This window comes from Schistocerca nitens, chromosome 1 (genome assembly GCF_023898315.1).
Source record: "Schistocerca nitens isolate TAMUIC-IGC-003100 chromosome 1, iqSchNite1.1, whole genome shotgun sequence".
Lineage (NCBI taxonomy): Eukaryota > Metazoa > Arthropoda > Insecta > Orthoptera > Acrididae > Schistocerca > Schistocerca nitens.
In genome coordinates, this window is record NC_064614.1 from 1,011,967,082 (window position 1) to 1,011,984,216 (window position 17,135).

General features: G+C 37.8%; 1 protein-coding gene across 2 annotated transcripts in view; it reads right to left on the bottom strand.

Annotated features, from left to right (window-relative positions):
- The window catches only part of LOC126195743 (FACT complex subunit spt16), a 136,945-nt gene that overhangs the window by 24,041 nt on the left and 95,769 nt on the right, over positions 1 to 17,135 (bottom strand). For both annotated transcript variants that reach the window (XM_049934373.1, XM_049934380.1), the window contains exons 16-17: positions 12,911 to 13,080; positions 7,185 to 7,368 (exon numbers count right to left, since the gene is read on the bottom strand). In XM_049934373.1, coding sequence (XP_049790330.1) covers positions 7,185 to 7,368; positions 12,911 to 13,080 — 354 coding nt within the window. The remainder of the gene's footprint in view (positions 1 to 7,184; positions 7,369 to 12,910; positions 13,081 to 17,135) is intronic.

Genomic DNA, 17,135 nt, shown 5'->3' on the forward strand with positions numbered 1-17,135 from the left:
ACCTACATCGGATCTACTGGCAGAAAGCATGATTCTGCAGAGGTTTTACAAACTTTGGGCTCGCAATGAGCCTGCCCCCTGTGCGCTGGAACTATGCAACCCCTACTGGACAAACACGTCGGGTTTAATCGAACTTTTGAACAAGAGAATGCTAGCACAATACACTGGAATAACATATCTGAAAACACAGTCTACCTTTAGCAATCGAACACGATACCAAGCTGTTACAAATTTTTGAAATTAGTTCTGTATTCCACCACACTGGAGATATTCTACAGTACCATTACATTTCATCCAACTACATCGTACTATATGACATTGGAAGACTTCTGTAACTACTGTGAACATGGAGGATGAATTACATGTTGCAGCACTGCATGTAAAACCCATAGTGAAAAACAGATTGAACACAAACTAGATATTCACGAGCCAAGCGATGCTGATTTATTTGTTTAAAGGCAGACACAATTCATATATTTTGTACCAAGCCAGTCCAGTGCTACTTTAATATGAGAGAGCTAGTAACAGATCAAACTAGACTCAAGAAGTAATGATAAAATGAGACACAAAAATGTCAAGCAGTACCCTCATAAGTCTGAGAAATGCAAGATTGGAGGAAGTTACATCAGAATTATGCCCACTGCTGTTCTAGCTTCTTATAATTGTTTTTAGCATATGGTTATTGAGTTCTGCCTTGCTATTTTTGCATTTGTTTGTATTATACTTTATAACTTTGTTCCAAAAAGAGTGACAGTTTCCTCCTTTCTCTGAGCTTGGCCATAAACTCAAGTGTATTTTGTGTCATGAGAATACTCATAACTAATGGAAAGAAACAGCATTAATGCAGATCGGTATTGTTCAATACGAGCAAACAAACACATGTTGATACAAGCAGATAGTGTGTGTCAATTCTTATTTGTTCATTTATAAATAACATTGTTAAGGAAAAGCTTCCCTATATCTTTAACATCACTTCTCCTGCTGCGACTCAGTGATTTACTATTTCCCCTTGTGGAAGAGCATATCTTATTAGGGTTTCGGACTTGAAATGGAACCTGCACACCCTGAAAGCTAATTGCCACATTTCCTTTTGGTTCGGATTACGGAAAACATTCTAACTGAGCACAAGCTAGCGTAGCTTATTTCCGTAAGAACTGGCAGTGGTTAACTGAGACAAGGAAAGTGTACGATGGTTGATCCCATTAATAAAATTATTGTGCTAGAGGCACCATCCAGGACATATCTACTTACTTTAAAGTCACTGAATGACAACAACGCATAATACTGGGGTAAGGAACTGTGAAATTGTACTATTCCTAGAAGATCAATAATTCAAGAACAGTCTTAATCACATTTATTATTGTTATAATACCGCCAACCGGTTTCAACCTGATGTAGGGGTCATCTTCTGGGCGTTTACACCATTGGTCGACTGCTGGTGGTGTCACTCCTGTCTACGTAACAGCAGGAAACTATCCTGCCTATCCCTATCCTAACTATCCTGATAGTTTCCTGCCATTACGTAGATAGGAGTGACGCCACCAGCAGTCGACCAATGGTGTAAACGCCCAGAAGATGACCCCTACGTCGGGTTGAAACCAGTTGGCGGCATTATAACAATAATAAATGCGACTGAGACTGTTCTTGAATTATTGATTAACCATACTAATTGCTGCTTCTCTCCACAACCATGTTGTCCAAAAATCTATTCCTAGAAGAGACTAAAACCCTTCCTTGCCCTCATTCTGTCTTTATGAGGCACAAATCTTGGTTCGTACCTGTCGGAAACAGTTTATTGTACTCTGTGCCACAAGTGGTTTTGATCTGCTATCAGCCTACAATCAGGTCTCATAACTATCAGGTCATCAAGGCTAACAGTGGACAACTGTTTAACATTTTTTCTTGCAAATATAGTTACACCCACTGTTGAGCTTTCTGTTCATTTAACACAATCCCGCAACACTAGTCTCAAGAGTTTAGTGTTACACCTGCCCGAAGTACCTACAGTGTTACCACACACAAACAGCAGTATTACCCGACAATTCTAAGACTTGACTTTTAGCCTCCATTAACAAATTATTTGCTACAGAACATGGACAAATACTCTTGATCATAAAAGTCATTGAATGAACATCGAACACATGCACCAAGTGATTATTCCCAGTGCTATGTTTGTCCCATTAACTCTGATCCTTGTTTGCTTTATTGAACAAATCTTGTATGCCCATGGCTACTGTAAATGTTTTAAGGTACGACCACAAGCAATACCCAAGCAACAATGGGCCAACATCAAGGGTAATACCTAGGCACGCTTCCGGCATGACCCACCCTCATGTTAAGATGTTGAGACTAGTGGTCTATGTTATTGTATTCATGTTCTTTTTAAATGGTCAAATTCGTGTCTATGCATGAAGTAATGCAGAGTCACTGTACTGAATAATCGTGTGTCAAGGAGTATTTATATTTGAACTTTAAAAGTCATGCATATCAGGTACAGGGACTATTTTGTAACTTTTATTAAGAAATGTATGAGTAAACATTTTTGTAAACAACAGTCACGGGTATTGCCTAGTTATCTTTATTTGTGTGACAAAGCCCATTTTGTGATATGTATGTTAATAATAATTGTGATACAGTTACCTGTAAATGGCCCCATACACTGAATACCTCCCTGAGCCCTCCACCAAAGTGAGACTTGTCCTTGTGTGTTGCAGTCGCCTGTAATTTGTGAGGCCTATTCACCCAGCCTGCCTTTCACCCTATGGCAGCACCAGCACTGTCTGTTTCGGCCGCACCCCTACACCTCGGTACCTGAGCCCTGCCATGCGTAGCTCAGCCATTGTCTGGGTGACCGTCTCGACCAAATCATTGTGCCATCCACTGGCTTTGACAGCAGTCATCCTCCTGACATCGCCTCACTCTGACGATGTCACATTAGCTATCTCGCATCCAGACCCAACTTACAGGGCCACTTCTCTGTAGTTTTGCTTAATTTTGTAAGAAGTTCTATGCGGCCTTTCTACACTTGACTTTCACAAATGTCAAAACCTTTAAATCAATTTTAACGGTTGTCACAAATCATATGTAAACCAGGCCCCTTTTAAATGATTTGCTATAATCCAATCACCAAATATTTCTAAGGTCCCTTATTACTGTAAATGTCAGCAGAACTTTGTGTGGTAACCTTTTAAATTTGTATTCAGTTTTAAAATTTGTAACTCAGTCTTAGGGCCAATAAAATGGTCCCATGGAAGAGGGAGGAGATGTGTGCGGGGAGTAGTGAACAATTTTATTGAGAGGAAAAATGGTTTTTCAAAATATTTTTCTGAATGTTCTATGTTAATTGCCTTTCAAATGATGTACAGTACTGGCACTTTGGCAAGACAGTGGCTGAACTTGGGCGAGCACAGAACCAGATGTTTTGCATAACATCCATGCTCAGTCCATGTGAACATGGTTCAACGGTAGAACTGCTGACAGATGGACACTCACTGAAGCACCCAAGCACCCTCACGGGGTGAGGGGTGGGGGGGTAGGGAGTGGAGGACACGCGTTGGTAAGAACGCGTCAGTATTCGGAATGCTCTCTTGACTGCCAGCTTGATCCACAACCGATCGTGTCCACTAGTTCCTCCCCCGAGACACCAGCAGCCTCCTGTTGACGTAGCGAGTTGGGAGTTTAGTGCACCACTTAGGAATAGGCTTATAAAACCTCCACTGGTGACTGGAATGAGTTTTTTCTTTCGAAGGTTTGCTCCCAATATCACAAGACGCCTGCTTCCCACTCATTTCCCACCCTCCAGCACATACATTACATAGAATACATAAATTTGAAAGTTTTGCACTGTTGTGCGATTTGTTGCCTTCAGAAAATCTTATACAGATATACCAATAGTGGCAGGTAGGTGGAGATGATGAGTTGGTTGTATCAGCCTCTTTTCCTTCATCAGTTTGATGTCTGAGAGGTTCAAGTTCTTGTTGTAGCACCATAACAATTTCTACTAACAGTTCATCCGATTCTTCTTTAACTACAGGTTCTTTATTGTCACTGTCTTTCCAGTCCGAAACTTCATCTCATGGCAAATTTCTTATTTCATTTTGAGCAACATCTAACAGAATGACTTTTTCACTCTGCAGCAGAATGTGCACTGATTTAAAACTTCCTGTGAGATTAAAACTGCATGCTGGATTGAGACTTGAACTTGGGACCTTTGCCTTTCATGGACTAGTTGGCAGCGCACTTGCCCACAGAAGGCAAAGGTCCCGAGTTCAAGTCTCAGACTGAGATCCGGAAGTCAGTTTTAATCTGCCAGGAAGTGTCAACATCTAACAGTTTAACAACAGTATCACTTTTGATTGGAACAGTGGAACCTGTTCCTTTTTCTTAGGCTTTTGGCCAGAGTTTTTGCAAAGACTTTTAACTTTATTCCACACCAAAATGGTTCCACAAACACTCTTTAATGCTATTTTTTTTTTTTTTAATCCACCACTGAACAGCCTGAATTGATAAGCTATTGAAGAAAAGAAGCTCTGTAAAAACATTTGGAATTCTGAATTACTCCCTGATCCGTAAGTTGAATATGAGAAGTAAAGTTTGCTGGAAGATCAGTGGTGAATGTATTCCCCACGATCAATTCAGATATTGGAGGGTTGGCTACACAGTTATCCAGCAACAGTACAACCTTGCTTGGTTCAGGCAAACAAAGTTTTTTTTTTTTTAAATTCTCTCTCACAGATGGTACAAAATTAAGAAAAAGACAGCCCTAAAACAATTCTGAAGTCATCTATGAAGTGGAATGACCTCCATAAATTACAGACCAATTTAAAATTCCTTTAAAAGCTCTTGGCTTTTTGTACTTGCCAATAACATAAGGGGTTAACACAATGCCAAAGTTGGCCCATTTCATCACCATTATAGATATGACTAGCAGTTAAGTTATGGCGTTAAATTGCAGAAGTTTCTTTGTATTCTTCAGCTGCATTTTGATAAGCTAATCATAACTTCCCACGCAGCTTCCAAATTCCATTACTAGTTCTGAATAGGTATAGCCAATCATAAGAAAATACATGTTCAGTTTCTGATTACCCCAAATCATAGAACTGTTTGCTTTTTTTTATAATCATGGGCCCAGTTGCAGGTTTTCCTTCATACTTTTTGCCACAGAACCACTTCTACAAAATTACATTCAACTGATAGAGTTTGGACTTTTATAAAGGTTTTGTGATTGTGTCATTTAATTCTACAGTCTGTGAGGCAAATTTCTGAAGCTGAACTTTAATTCTCTTAATATCATTAATTGTTGAAGAAACAGCTTTACATTCTTCCATAATCTTAATTCTATTCTCATCTTTTTCAAGCTGCTTAATGATCTCAAGCTTTTGCTGTATCATAAGCATAATTTCTTTACATCTCACTTTCACTTTGTCTTGGGAGTTGTTTGAAAAAACATTCCCACAACAACACTCAGCATTATTGTAAATGTAATATAGAACAGCTCTAACCATAGTTATTCTTTAAAGCACCACTTTTTAAATTACTGTAGACAGCTGGTGCACGAAACAAGCTGGCTGACAGGTGACTGAAACAACTGTTGGCGCTACGTGATCGAACTCTGTTGAATGAGTCCAAAATATTCAGTTTGTACGAAGCGGTGCCCAATTATTGGACATGCTGGACCGTCGGATGCCAGATTAATGGACTTTTACTGTAGAACAAACTGAATTCTGTTCTTGTTGTTGTAATTCAACTTCATCAAGGTACATAGATTTTTTCAATACACAAATGACTTTCGCCACCCACCTTGCATGATGGATCCCATTGGAGCAAGGAAAGATACTCCATGAAAGTGTTTTTCGAGAAGAAAGTTCACAGTTAATAAAAAAAATATCCATATAATCCTCTTGTATATTTCGGCCTGCGAGGCAAATACAGATTTTTCTAAAATGTTTTTAAACACAACAAACGCACCTCTCAAATTTGTCATATTTTATGCTGTAGTGACAAACTAACAATCCAACTTGAAATGAATTCAGTGCAAGTTTCACAGATAACTTTTTCCAACCCTTTTCCTTAGCTGTTAAACAACCAAATTATGCATAAAATTATCAGCATTGAAATAGTGGTGGATTTTTCTTTTCTTTTCAAAGACATTTGTGTACAAAATATATTCTAAGTACATCAATAAGCAATTTACTGAATTGATGAATTTCATACTTGTTTGACTCTCATCTGTTAATGGGTGCCTATGCTTACCCAGAAAATCTTTTTCTCAAATAATTGACAACTGATACGTGCATAAACTTTGGAGTCCCTTTCAACTATTGACTGATTTAAAACTGACCATCTTTTTTGATTGTAAAGACCTTCAAAGCACTTACTTCTTTTCACTTATGAAGTGACACTCTCTCAGCATATTTACGGTATTGCTGCCATTGCTGATACAAAGCTTATATTTTAGTGTAGAGTTCCTCAATTCTTGTTTAGGAAATTGTGTGCTTTCCATATAAATCTTCACCCTCTCTCTACCTGGCCTACAGTCACTAGCCCGTTACATCACCTAATTATGTAATGCTTCCTGAGAGTGAATGCAGATAAGGAGATCTAACTAACCAATCTGTCTACATTATGTAATCAATGAATATATCATGCAGAAACACTATTTTTAGGAAATTTATCTAAAATCCATATAGCGAGCACAATCAGATAAAAATGGAACAATGAACAAGTAAAAATAAAAATTTTCCAAAGATGAAAGTGTTTGTCCATCTCTAGCAACTAGGACCCAGTTCTTCTCCGAGTACCTTTCATCTTATACTGTTTGGAAGTCTTTTTTTTTTCCAAATGCCTTATTCGTCACACAAAACTGTTTTAAGTTAGAAGTTTGAGGGGCCTTATTGAGGACTACATACTGATTACACCTGCTGAAAGTATGTTAGTAGTTATAAAATTTGTAAGTGACCAAATGCCAATGTATTAATTTGTGTAGTGTGATATTTCTACCCTTTACGGAAAACAGGTATTTCTGAGACTTGGAACTTGTTTTTGCTGTTGTATTAAAACTTACAAATTAAATGCATTTGATGAGAAGGCAGGATACCAGATCAAAGGTATTAATGGCACACTATAACTATGATTCATAACAGACCCAAGTTACTTGAGTCTCATACAGAAGTTTTATGCCATACCTCATATGGGTCATCTTCCTCCTCCTCATCAACATCATCTTCATTGTTCTCATCATCACTCTCTGGATCTAAAAATGTCCACCCACCACTCTCAAAGAAGCCCTCAGGATCATCTGTTATTGTCTTCATAATTTTTGTCCAATTCAGAGACTGAATACCTTCAGTGTATCTTATATCACATGAACTGCAAAAAAATTAAATTCATGCTAAACAAAAAACTGCTGTCACAACTTTAAGGTCAGAGTTTGTTATGATAATGAAAACTGTACAATCGAAACAACAAGCATAAGGTAGAAAAGGCAGCCACTTCTTCAATGTGTACATCTACATCTACATGATTACTCTGCAATTCACATTTAAGTGCTTGGCAGAGGGTTCGTCGAACCACAATCATACTACCTCTCTACCATTCCACTCCCGAACAGCGCGCGGGAAAAACGAACACCTAACCTTTCTGTTCGAGCTCCGATTTCTCTTATTTTATTTTGATGATCATTCCTACCTATGTAGGTTGGGCTCAACAAAATATTTTCGCATTCGGAAGAGAAAGTTGGTGACTGAAATTTCGTAAATAGATCTCGCCGCGACGAAAAATGTCTTTGCTGTAATGACTTCCATCCCAATTCGCGTATCATATCTGCCAAACTCTCTCCCCTACTACGTGATAATACAAAACGAGCTGCCCTATTTTGCACCCTTTCGATGTCCTCCGTCAATCCCACCTGGTAAGGATCCCACACCGCGCAGCAATATTCTAACAGACGACGAACGAGTGTAGTGTAAGCTGTCTCTTTAGTGGACTTGTTGCATCTTCTAAGTGTCCTGCCAATGAAACGCAACCTTTGGCTCGCCTTCCCCACAATATTATCTATGTGGTCTTTCCAACTGAAGTTGTTCGTAATTTTAACACCCACGTACTTAGTTGAATTGACAGCCTTGAGAATTGTACTATTTATCGAGTAATCGAATTCCAACGGATTTCTTTTGGAACTCATGTGGATCACCTCACACTTTTCGTTATTTAGCGTCAACTGCCACCTGCCACACCATACAGCAATCTTTTCTAAATCGCTTTGCAACTGATACTGGTCTTCGGATGACCTTACTAGACGGTAAATTACAGCATCATCTGCGAACAACCTAAGAGAACTGCTCAGATTGTCACCCAGGTCATTTATATAGATCAGGAACAGCAGAGGTCCAAGGACGCTTCCCTGGGGAACACCTGATATCACTTCAGTTTTACTCGATGATTTGCTGTCTACTACTACGAACTGCGACCTTCCTGACAGGAAATAACGAATCCAGTCGCACAACTGAGACAATACCCCATATGCCTGCAGCTTGATTAGAAGTCGCTTGTGAGGAACAGTGTCAAAAGCTTTCCGGAAATCTAGAAATACGGAATCAACTTGAGATCCCGTCGATAGCGGTCATTACTTCGTGCGAATAAAGATCTAGCTGCGTTGCACAAGAACGATGTTTTCTGAAACCATGCTGATTATGTATCAATAGATCGTTCCCTTCGAGGTGATTCATAATGTTTGAATACAGTACATGCTCCAAAACCCTACTGCATACCGACGTCAATGATATAGGTCTGTAGTTAGATGGATTACTCCTACTACCCTTCTTAAACACTGGTGCGACCTGCGCAATTTTGCAACCTGTAGGTACAGATCTATCGGTGAGCGAGCAGTTGTATATGAGTGCTAAGTAGGGAGCTATTGTATCAGCGTAATCTGAAAGGAACCTAATCGGTATCGAATCTGGACCTGAAGACTTGCCCGTATCAAGCGATTTGAGTTGCTTCGCAACCCCTAAGGTATCTACTTCTAAGAAACTCATGCTAGCAGCTGTCCGTGTTTCAAATTCTGGAATATTCCATTCATCTTCCCTGGTGAAGGAATTTCGGAAAACTGCGTTCAATAACTCCGCTTTAGCATCACAGTCGTCGGTAACAGTACCATCGGCACTACGCAGTGAAGGTATTGACTGCGTCTTGCCGCTTGTGTACTTTACATATGACCAGAATTTCTTCGGATTTTCTACCAAATTTCGAGACAATGTTTCATTGTGGAACCTATTAAAGGCATCTCGCATTGAAGTCCGTGCCAAATTTCGCGCGTCTGTAAATTTTAGCCAATCTTCGGGATTTTGCGTTCTTCTGAACTTCGCATGCTTTTTCCGTTGCCTCTGCAACAGGGTTCGGGCCTGGTTTGTGTACCACAGGGGATCAGTTCCATCTCTTACCAATTTATGAGGTATGAATCTCTCAATTGCTGTTGCTACTATATCTTTGAATTTGAGCCACATCTCGTCTACATTTGCATAGTCAGTTCGGAAGGAATGGAGATTGTCTCTTAGGAAGGCTTCTAGTGACACTTTATCTGCTTTTTTTAAATAAAATTATTTTGCGTTTGTTTCTGGTGGATTTGGAAGAAACGGTATTGAGCCTAGCTACAACGACCTTGTGATCACTAATCACTGTATCAGTCATGATGCTCTCTATCAGCTCTGGATTGTTTGTGGCTAAGAGGTCAAGTGTGTTTTCACAACCATTTACAATTCGCGTGGGTTTATGGACTAACTGCTCAAAATAATTTTCGGAGAAAGCATTTAGGACAATCTCTGAAGATATTTTCTGCCTACCATCGGTTTTGAACAAGTATTTTTGCCAACATATCGAGGGAAGGTTGAAGTCTTGAGGAAGGGGTGGAGATGCGCATCCCTTGGCTGTGGTTACACACTAAATGAAATTGTTTTTTGTCTGAGTTGTAAATAAGCAGAATCTATTGATTGGCAAGACGTAGTGGTAACTGGGGTACAGAAGAAACTAATTTGGTCATGTCACCAGGTAGTCTCATTCTAATTCAAAGCAGTGTGCTCTGTTATTTCAGAGTGCAAATGTATAAAGTGATAACGGAAAACACCTTCACGAGAAGCCATGAGAATTGCTGTTACCATCACTAATTTTGATGATAATGAGAATGAGAGAGTTGTGACAGTCCTGACACAGAGGCAATAGAAGATGCAAGCAAATTTTGACAAGTAAGAGTTAAATCAATGATGTGCAAATTACGGAAGGAGGGACACCATGTCAATTTGAGCAGAATTCAAGTATCTGCCCCAAAGCAGAACAAATAAAATGCACACAATAAATATTTCATTGACAATGTAAAATTTGAGAGCAACGTCTTTGATATTATGAACAATACAAAGAAAACTGTCTTTGCATTAACTTCACGGCTTTTTGTCGCACAAAACTGGACTTCCAGGATAGCACGGAAACTTAAGTAACTGCTCCATCTATGAGATTTTACTTTAAAAGGTGTGTGAATAAATTCATTTTTTGATTTTCCAACACACTACACTGTGTTGAAAAGTGGCAGAGTTTGACTAGTACTGTCAAATAAGAGTGTCAGGCAAGTCTCACAACTATTGTCAAATATCACTGTCAGGCAATGTCTCATTGTTGTGAAGGCAGTTTCATTTTATTGACTTCTGCTCTATGACTACAACAGGTAAGTACATACTATCATATAGAAATATACATAAAAAATTGAAAATATATACATACGAGGACAAAATTTTGCAGTATGATGGTTGCCTACCTACTGCTGCCATACCATCAAAACCTACATAATTTGAAACTGGTCTGGAATCTTGCAAAAATAATATCCATAGTCATAATACACCAAGCAACTACTCTCTAACTCAAAAAGATAATGGCTGATGCTTTTTACTGCTAATAAACAAACACAGTGTATATCACCTTGCCTGGCACAAGCCTTTTAATATAACACTACTTCAGTGACTTGCGCATCAACCTCACTGCTTTTACATGCAAGTACCTTTACAGTTGGTACATAAGGCTGAATGGACCTCCTATCAGGGCTATCCACCCAAAAAAGATTAGAAATATCTTCAGGACTGAAAATAGGATCTTGCCATTATTAGCCAAAAATACTAATCACTATCCCATGTGGTGAATTAAATACAGTTTAGCTTTTTGTGTTATAACATTATAAAACTTGAAAGGTCATGTACTGCACAAAAAGTGTGTGATTACTACTGGAGGAGAGAGATGGCGATGGAAAACTGAAAATATAATAAAATATTTAAGAATATAATGAAAAGGATAGTTGCTACTAACCATATATCAGAGATGCTGAGTCGCAGAGAGGCACAACAAAGTGGCTGTTGCACAATTAGCTTTTGGCCAACAAGGCCTATTTCAAAATTAGATAACATACACACATGCACACACTCAAGCAAACACAACTCACACACATGATCACAGGCTCTGGCCAAAGACTGTGGTCATGCATGTGTGAGTTGCATTTGTGTGTGTGTGTGTGTGTGTGTGTGTGTGTGTGTGTGTTTTGTCCAATTTTGAGATATGTCTTGCTGGCTGAAAGCTAATTGTACGACAAGTCTTTTCGTTTTGCCTGTCTACAACTCAGTTGGTCATCTTTACATTGAATACCAATCTATCCTCTTCCTAATATAGTTCGTTCAGCACAGATTTTAAGAAAAAGTCATGCTGACTCATCCACAACTGAAACAGCAGGCGACAAATCATCAGTCACCATTATGGACAGGTAGTTTTATGGATACTACCAGAAAACCGTCGTGGGCAGCTAATGTGAGAAATGTTGTATGTTCCGTATCTGTTCTGGTTCTAGATAGGTACTTCATTCAGTGGCACTTAAAGACATGTAGCATGCTATGGCTCTCCTATTTGTAAGACTACTGAAGTGTATGCCATCCCCACTTCTCGGGCACTAAATCGACAATGCTACCTACCACCACGGCCAGGTTACCAGTATGTTTTGTTGAGTAATAATTACTGGATGCACCTCTATTTATTTCTGTACACAAGACATTTAGAATGATGAGAAACCAACAAGTTTGTAAATTTCTTCAGACATGTGTATGATGTATCTTTTTATTACAGAGGCATTTTACTTTAGCTGTAAAAGTATGTGCATATATGCTGCTTGAAACTGTGCCTGACAGAATAACTTTATTTTTATAATGACACCCCTGACTGCTGATATGCAGTATTTGAATGGTCATCCATTTTGTTGAATAAGTATGCTAAAGGACTTTACTTCTCTAATATTATTGATCATGATTTTTTCCACAATCAATTCTCATTTTGCTGCTGCTCCTGAGACACACCCGACTCCCACACTATGTTTCACTCTTGGCTGCCACACCTGTCAGCAGAGGCATCGACTCATAAACAATATTTATATAGTGATACATATGATTCACCTATCAACTAGTTACAGACAAGCAGCTGCCTTTCCTCAGTTTTGAGTGTTTAAAATCAGGTAAAATTTCAAATCCTGAAACAGTATTTCATAAGAAACTACATTTGATTTTTCAAACAATGGAAAATCCAGGATGGAATGTAACAATATTATGAGAAAGAAAGCTGCTACTCACCATATAGCGGAGGTGCTGAGTTGCATATAGGCTCAACAAAAAAAACTAACAGTTAAAGCTTTCGGCCATTGGCCTTTGTCAACAATACACACAAGCACAACTCTACACACATGACTGCAGTCTCAGACAACTGAAACCACACTGTCAATATGTTTTTTGTTGTGCCTATCTGCGACTCAGCATCTCCTCTATATGGTGAGTAGCAACTTTCCATCTCATAATACTGTTACATTTGATTTTTTCTATTTAATTAATTAATTAATACTCACTTTAGCCACTCCTTCACATGATCCAACATATTCATAGGAATAGCATTTACCATTGCTACTTTTCGATGATAATCTTTGAAAACAAAGATCATATCAAAATTTTTTAAGTGGAATTGTACACGTTCGAAGTGCACCAGCTCCACATCTTCTAAAGTGATGACAAATGGTGGCTAGAAATAAAAAAAAAATTACATTTTAGTTCACAAAGCAGACATATGGAAAAATAATAAATGTAGTTAAAGAAATAAGATTAATCAGAATCTATTTTTCTCCAGGTATTTGTTTTCCAACATGTCACAACCTCATGGTGGCTTTTAATGGTGACAATATATTGTTCCTATCACCACCAAAATGTTTCCTTATGCAAACTGACACTTGTGGAAAATGTGCAATCATGACTGAATTACCACAGAAATGTTAAAGGTATGGCAAATTTGACATTATAATATAAATAAATGGTTAAAACACTAATTTAAGCACATTGCTGGCACATAATCAGAACCAGTTCTGCAGCAACATGGCCTCAATATAAGACAGGTTGCTGCAGGTGTAACTGATGCTCACAAGCCACAATATGATATTTGGGGGAACAACAGTGAATGCTGTTAACTGCATGGATACAACAAGTTCACCAAATGACATACTGGTAACTGAACGAGTTTATGAAGACTGAAGAATGTTGTTCTTTTGGTCTTCAGTCCGAAGAATGGTCCAATGCAGCTTTCCAAGCTACTGTATTCTGTGCAGGCCTACTCATTTCTGAATAACAACTGCAATATACATTCACTTGAATCTTTTTACTATATTTGTCTCTTGGTCTCCCTCTACAATTTCTGTTTCCCACACTTCCCTCCAACACTCAACTAATGATCCCTTGATATCTCATGATGTTCTTAACAAATGATCCCATCTTTAAGTCAAATTGCGCAATTTTTTTTTAAATTCGGTACAGGATCACCTCATTAATTATCTGATCTACCCATCTAGTCATCAACATTCTTCTATAGCACCAAGTTTCAAATGCTTATGTTCTCTTCTTGTCTTTGCTGTTTTTCATCCATGTTTCACATCCATATGAGGCAACACACTGTACAAATACCTCCAAAAATGACTTCCTAATGTTTAAATTTATATTTGATGTGAACAAATTTCTCTTTCAGAAACCCTTTTGTCACCATTGCCAATCTTCATTTTCGATTCTCTCCAATTCACTTCAGCCATCATCAATTATTTTATTGCTCCAACAGGAAAACACATCTACATTGTTAGTGACTCATTTCCTAATCTAATTCCCTCAGTATCACTTGATTTTATTCAACCCCATTCCATTATCTTTGTTTTAATATGCTGATGTTCATTTTGTATCTTCCTTACAAGACTGTTCGTTCCATTCAGCTGCTCTCCCATGTCCTTTGCTGTTTGACAGAATCAAAATGTCATCAGCAAACCTCAAAGATTCTATTTCTCCCTGAACTTTAATTCCTTCTGCAACCCTGTCTCATTTCCTGCACAATCAGTACTTCCCTTTCATGCCTAAATTGTTATAACTGCTGCCTGGTTTCAATAAGAGTTGTATTTAACCGTTCACTCCAAACATTTTATCTCTGCTAACTTCAGAATTTCAAGGCTGTATTCCATTCTACATTGTCAAAAACTTTCTCTATGTTTACAAATGCTATAAAGATTTAGCCTTTCTTTAATATTATCTCCTAAGATATGTCACAGGGTAAGTGTTGCCTCATCTGTCCTTACATTTCTAAGGACCCTGTACTGATCTTCCTTGAGGTCTACTTCTGTCAGTTTTTCCATTTTTCTGTAAATAATTCTTATCAGTATTTTACAACTATGAGTTACTAAAATGATAGTTCAGAAATATTTGGAACTGTTTTCTTTGGAATCTTACTTATTACATTCTCCTTGAAGGCTGACGGTATTTCTTCTGTCTCACACTGCTACGTGATTACGTGGAAGAATAATCCACATGAATTCCAGGGGCATGGTAAAGTAAAAGGGACGATTAAAGTGATATGACAATCTACTTTCTGATGGAACATTAGTAATTGCACAAAAGTGACTATTTGATAAGTTATCATTTCATCCGCTTTATTAATCTGATTTTTATCTGATGTTTGTACCTGTGAAATTTTTGTTGTTCTAACTGTTAAATGTCTGAATAAGATGTGTCTCCGACTATAGTTCTACAATAGTTAAAAATATTCCAGAGCAAATTAAGTTAGTCGTGAAGTGTGCATTTACGGCCATTTCCATTCCATTTTACTGCTATTCACGCGTATAAGCTTTTCAACAACTTTCATAATATTTTTACTGTAAATGACTGAATGCAGATAAAAGTTTTCTAAATACTTTTGTTAGGACATTTATACTGCTGCATGAATTATTTCCACAGTGTACCGTAATAATATGGGATGCAGACAGTTCACAGGCTATTTAAAGTTATTTATATAATGCTGCATGGCTATTTACACATAAGTTTATGCAACAGTCTAATCACTGAAGTAAGGGTGTAATTCCTTAGAACTCATACAAGAGTTTAAGTAAAGATTCTTTTAAGCAAACAAAGCAATTCCATAAAACAAACTACTTTCATTTACTTTACAGGGTCATTCCATGTGAAATTCACAAATCAGAAAATAAAATGAACCTTGATGATTAGAATTTTGTAATTTTTTGTCATTTATTCTACCTACCAAAACAAGATACAATCCCAAATTAAAGATTTTTTGGGTGTTTTGTTTTGGAGTTATTAATTTTTAAAGTTCCCAAAATTGTGTGATTTTTGCCATATTTTGAAACTTTGAAGCTGCTATATCTCAGGAACTACTTGACTTACAGACCTGAAATTTGTACCAATTTATTCAGCTTCTTATAAGGTTTACAAATACATGTCACATTACTACATTCATAAAAACGTTAACCTTTCAAAACCAAATTCTTTTTAAATTCTTAAAATTTCAATTTTTTTTCTGAAAAAAAAAATGTGTTAGTTATACACTATTTGTTAATGCGTGTGCCAATTTTCGTGACAGTATTCCAATGGGAACATTAAAATAAATCTGATTTTGTGCTATGCATGTCTCTGACACTATTGCTGCTACTGTAGTGTGTTTAAAATTAGTTGTGACTACTGATGTTTCCCTCACTGGAGGGGACATGACACCATTCTCCAGGTAACACCAATGGCGAGCCGGCTTTCCTTACCACATCACCAGCAATTCACACTGTGCCATGCCACGGAAAACAGTACCACATGGTGTTATGCATTTAATGTATCTACATTGCGAAGTTGAAAAGTGGTATTTTCAGGAGGTTTAAGTTTCTTGTAGTCGTCACGTATTGAGAACAAGATAATAGCAGTACAGCACGTCTGAACAGGAAATTAGCAATAAAAGTCCACAGCAAAGTTTAAAAATATTCATGTCATTAACATTCTAATGCAGCTGACATTGTGACAGGATCCTGAAACAGTGCATTATTAAATTAGCAACTGGGGCAAGACAGGTCAGTAGTTTATGAAGAACCCTATTCTCAGAATAAACATGAATGTGTAATTTCTCCATTTATATTGTTGCAAAACGCACAGCAATTCTCGTTTCAGCAGCTGTTGACAGTTTTTAAAAAATTAGATTATTTTATTGAAAAGGATCTGTAGTTGCTTGAATATTGCAGTAGATATGGAAGATTCACATATGAATCATAAGGCAAAATATTCTCCGTTTTGCTCACCGTCATTTGCCAACATCTTGTTTCGATATCTCAGGGATTTATGAGTATTTCATTCTCCATTTTCTCGAAACTGGAGACAGATAGCGATATGCCCAATTAGGATGAATGGGCATAGACAGAGTGTGTATACTGGCAACTCACAATATCCTGTTGCAGAGCATCATGACAATCGTGACCTCGGTGCCTGTTTTACCACACATGCCATCTGGATTCTTGGATTCTTTCCCCAGACACCAGTTCCTCAGAACTCCGCAGGTGGGAACTAGCACATAACATTTCCCTGGTTCTCACCCCCCACCTGGCCTTAATTTACATTAATTTCTTCCGTCTCAGCATTTCTTCACTGGAACTATTATTTGCTTCTTTCTGTTTTAGTTTCCTACATCTTTTATTGTCTTACCCGTCTATCTTTCACTGCCCCCCTCCCACCTCTGTTATGTACAATGCACTTAACTTTTCATTCTTATTAATTCATGCATGA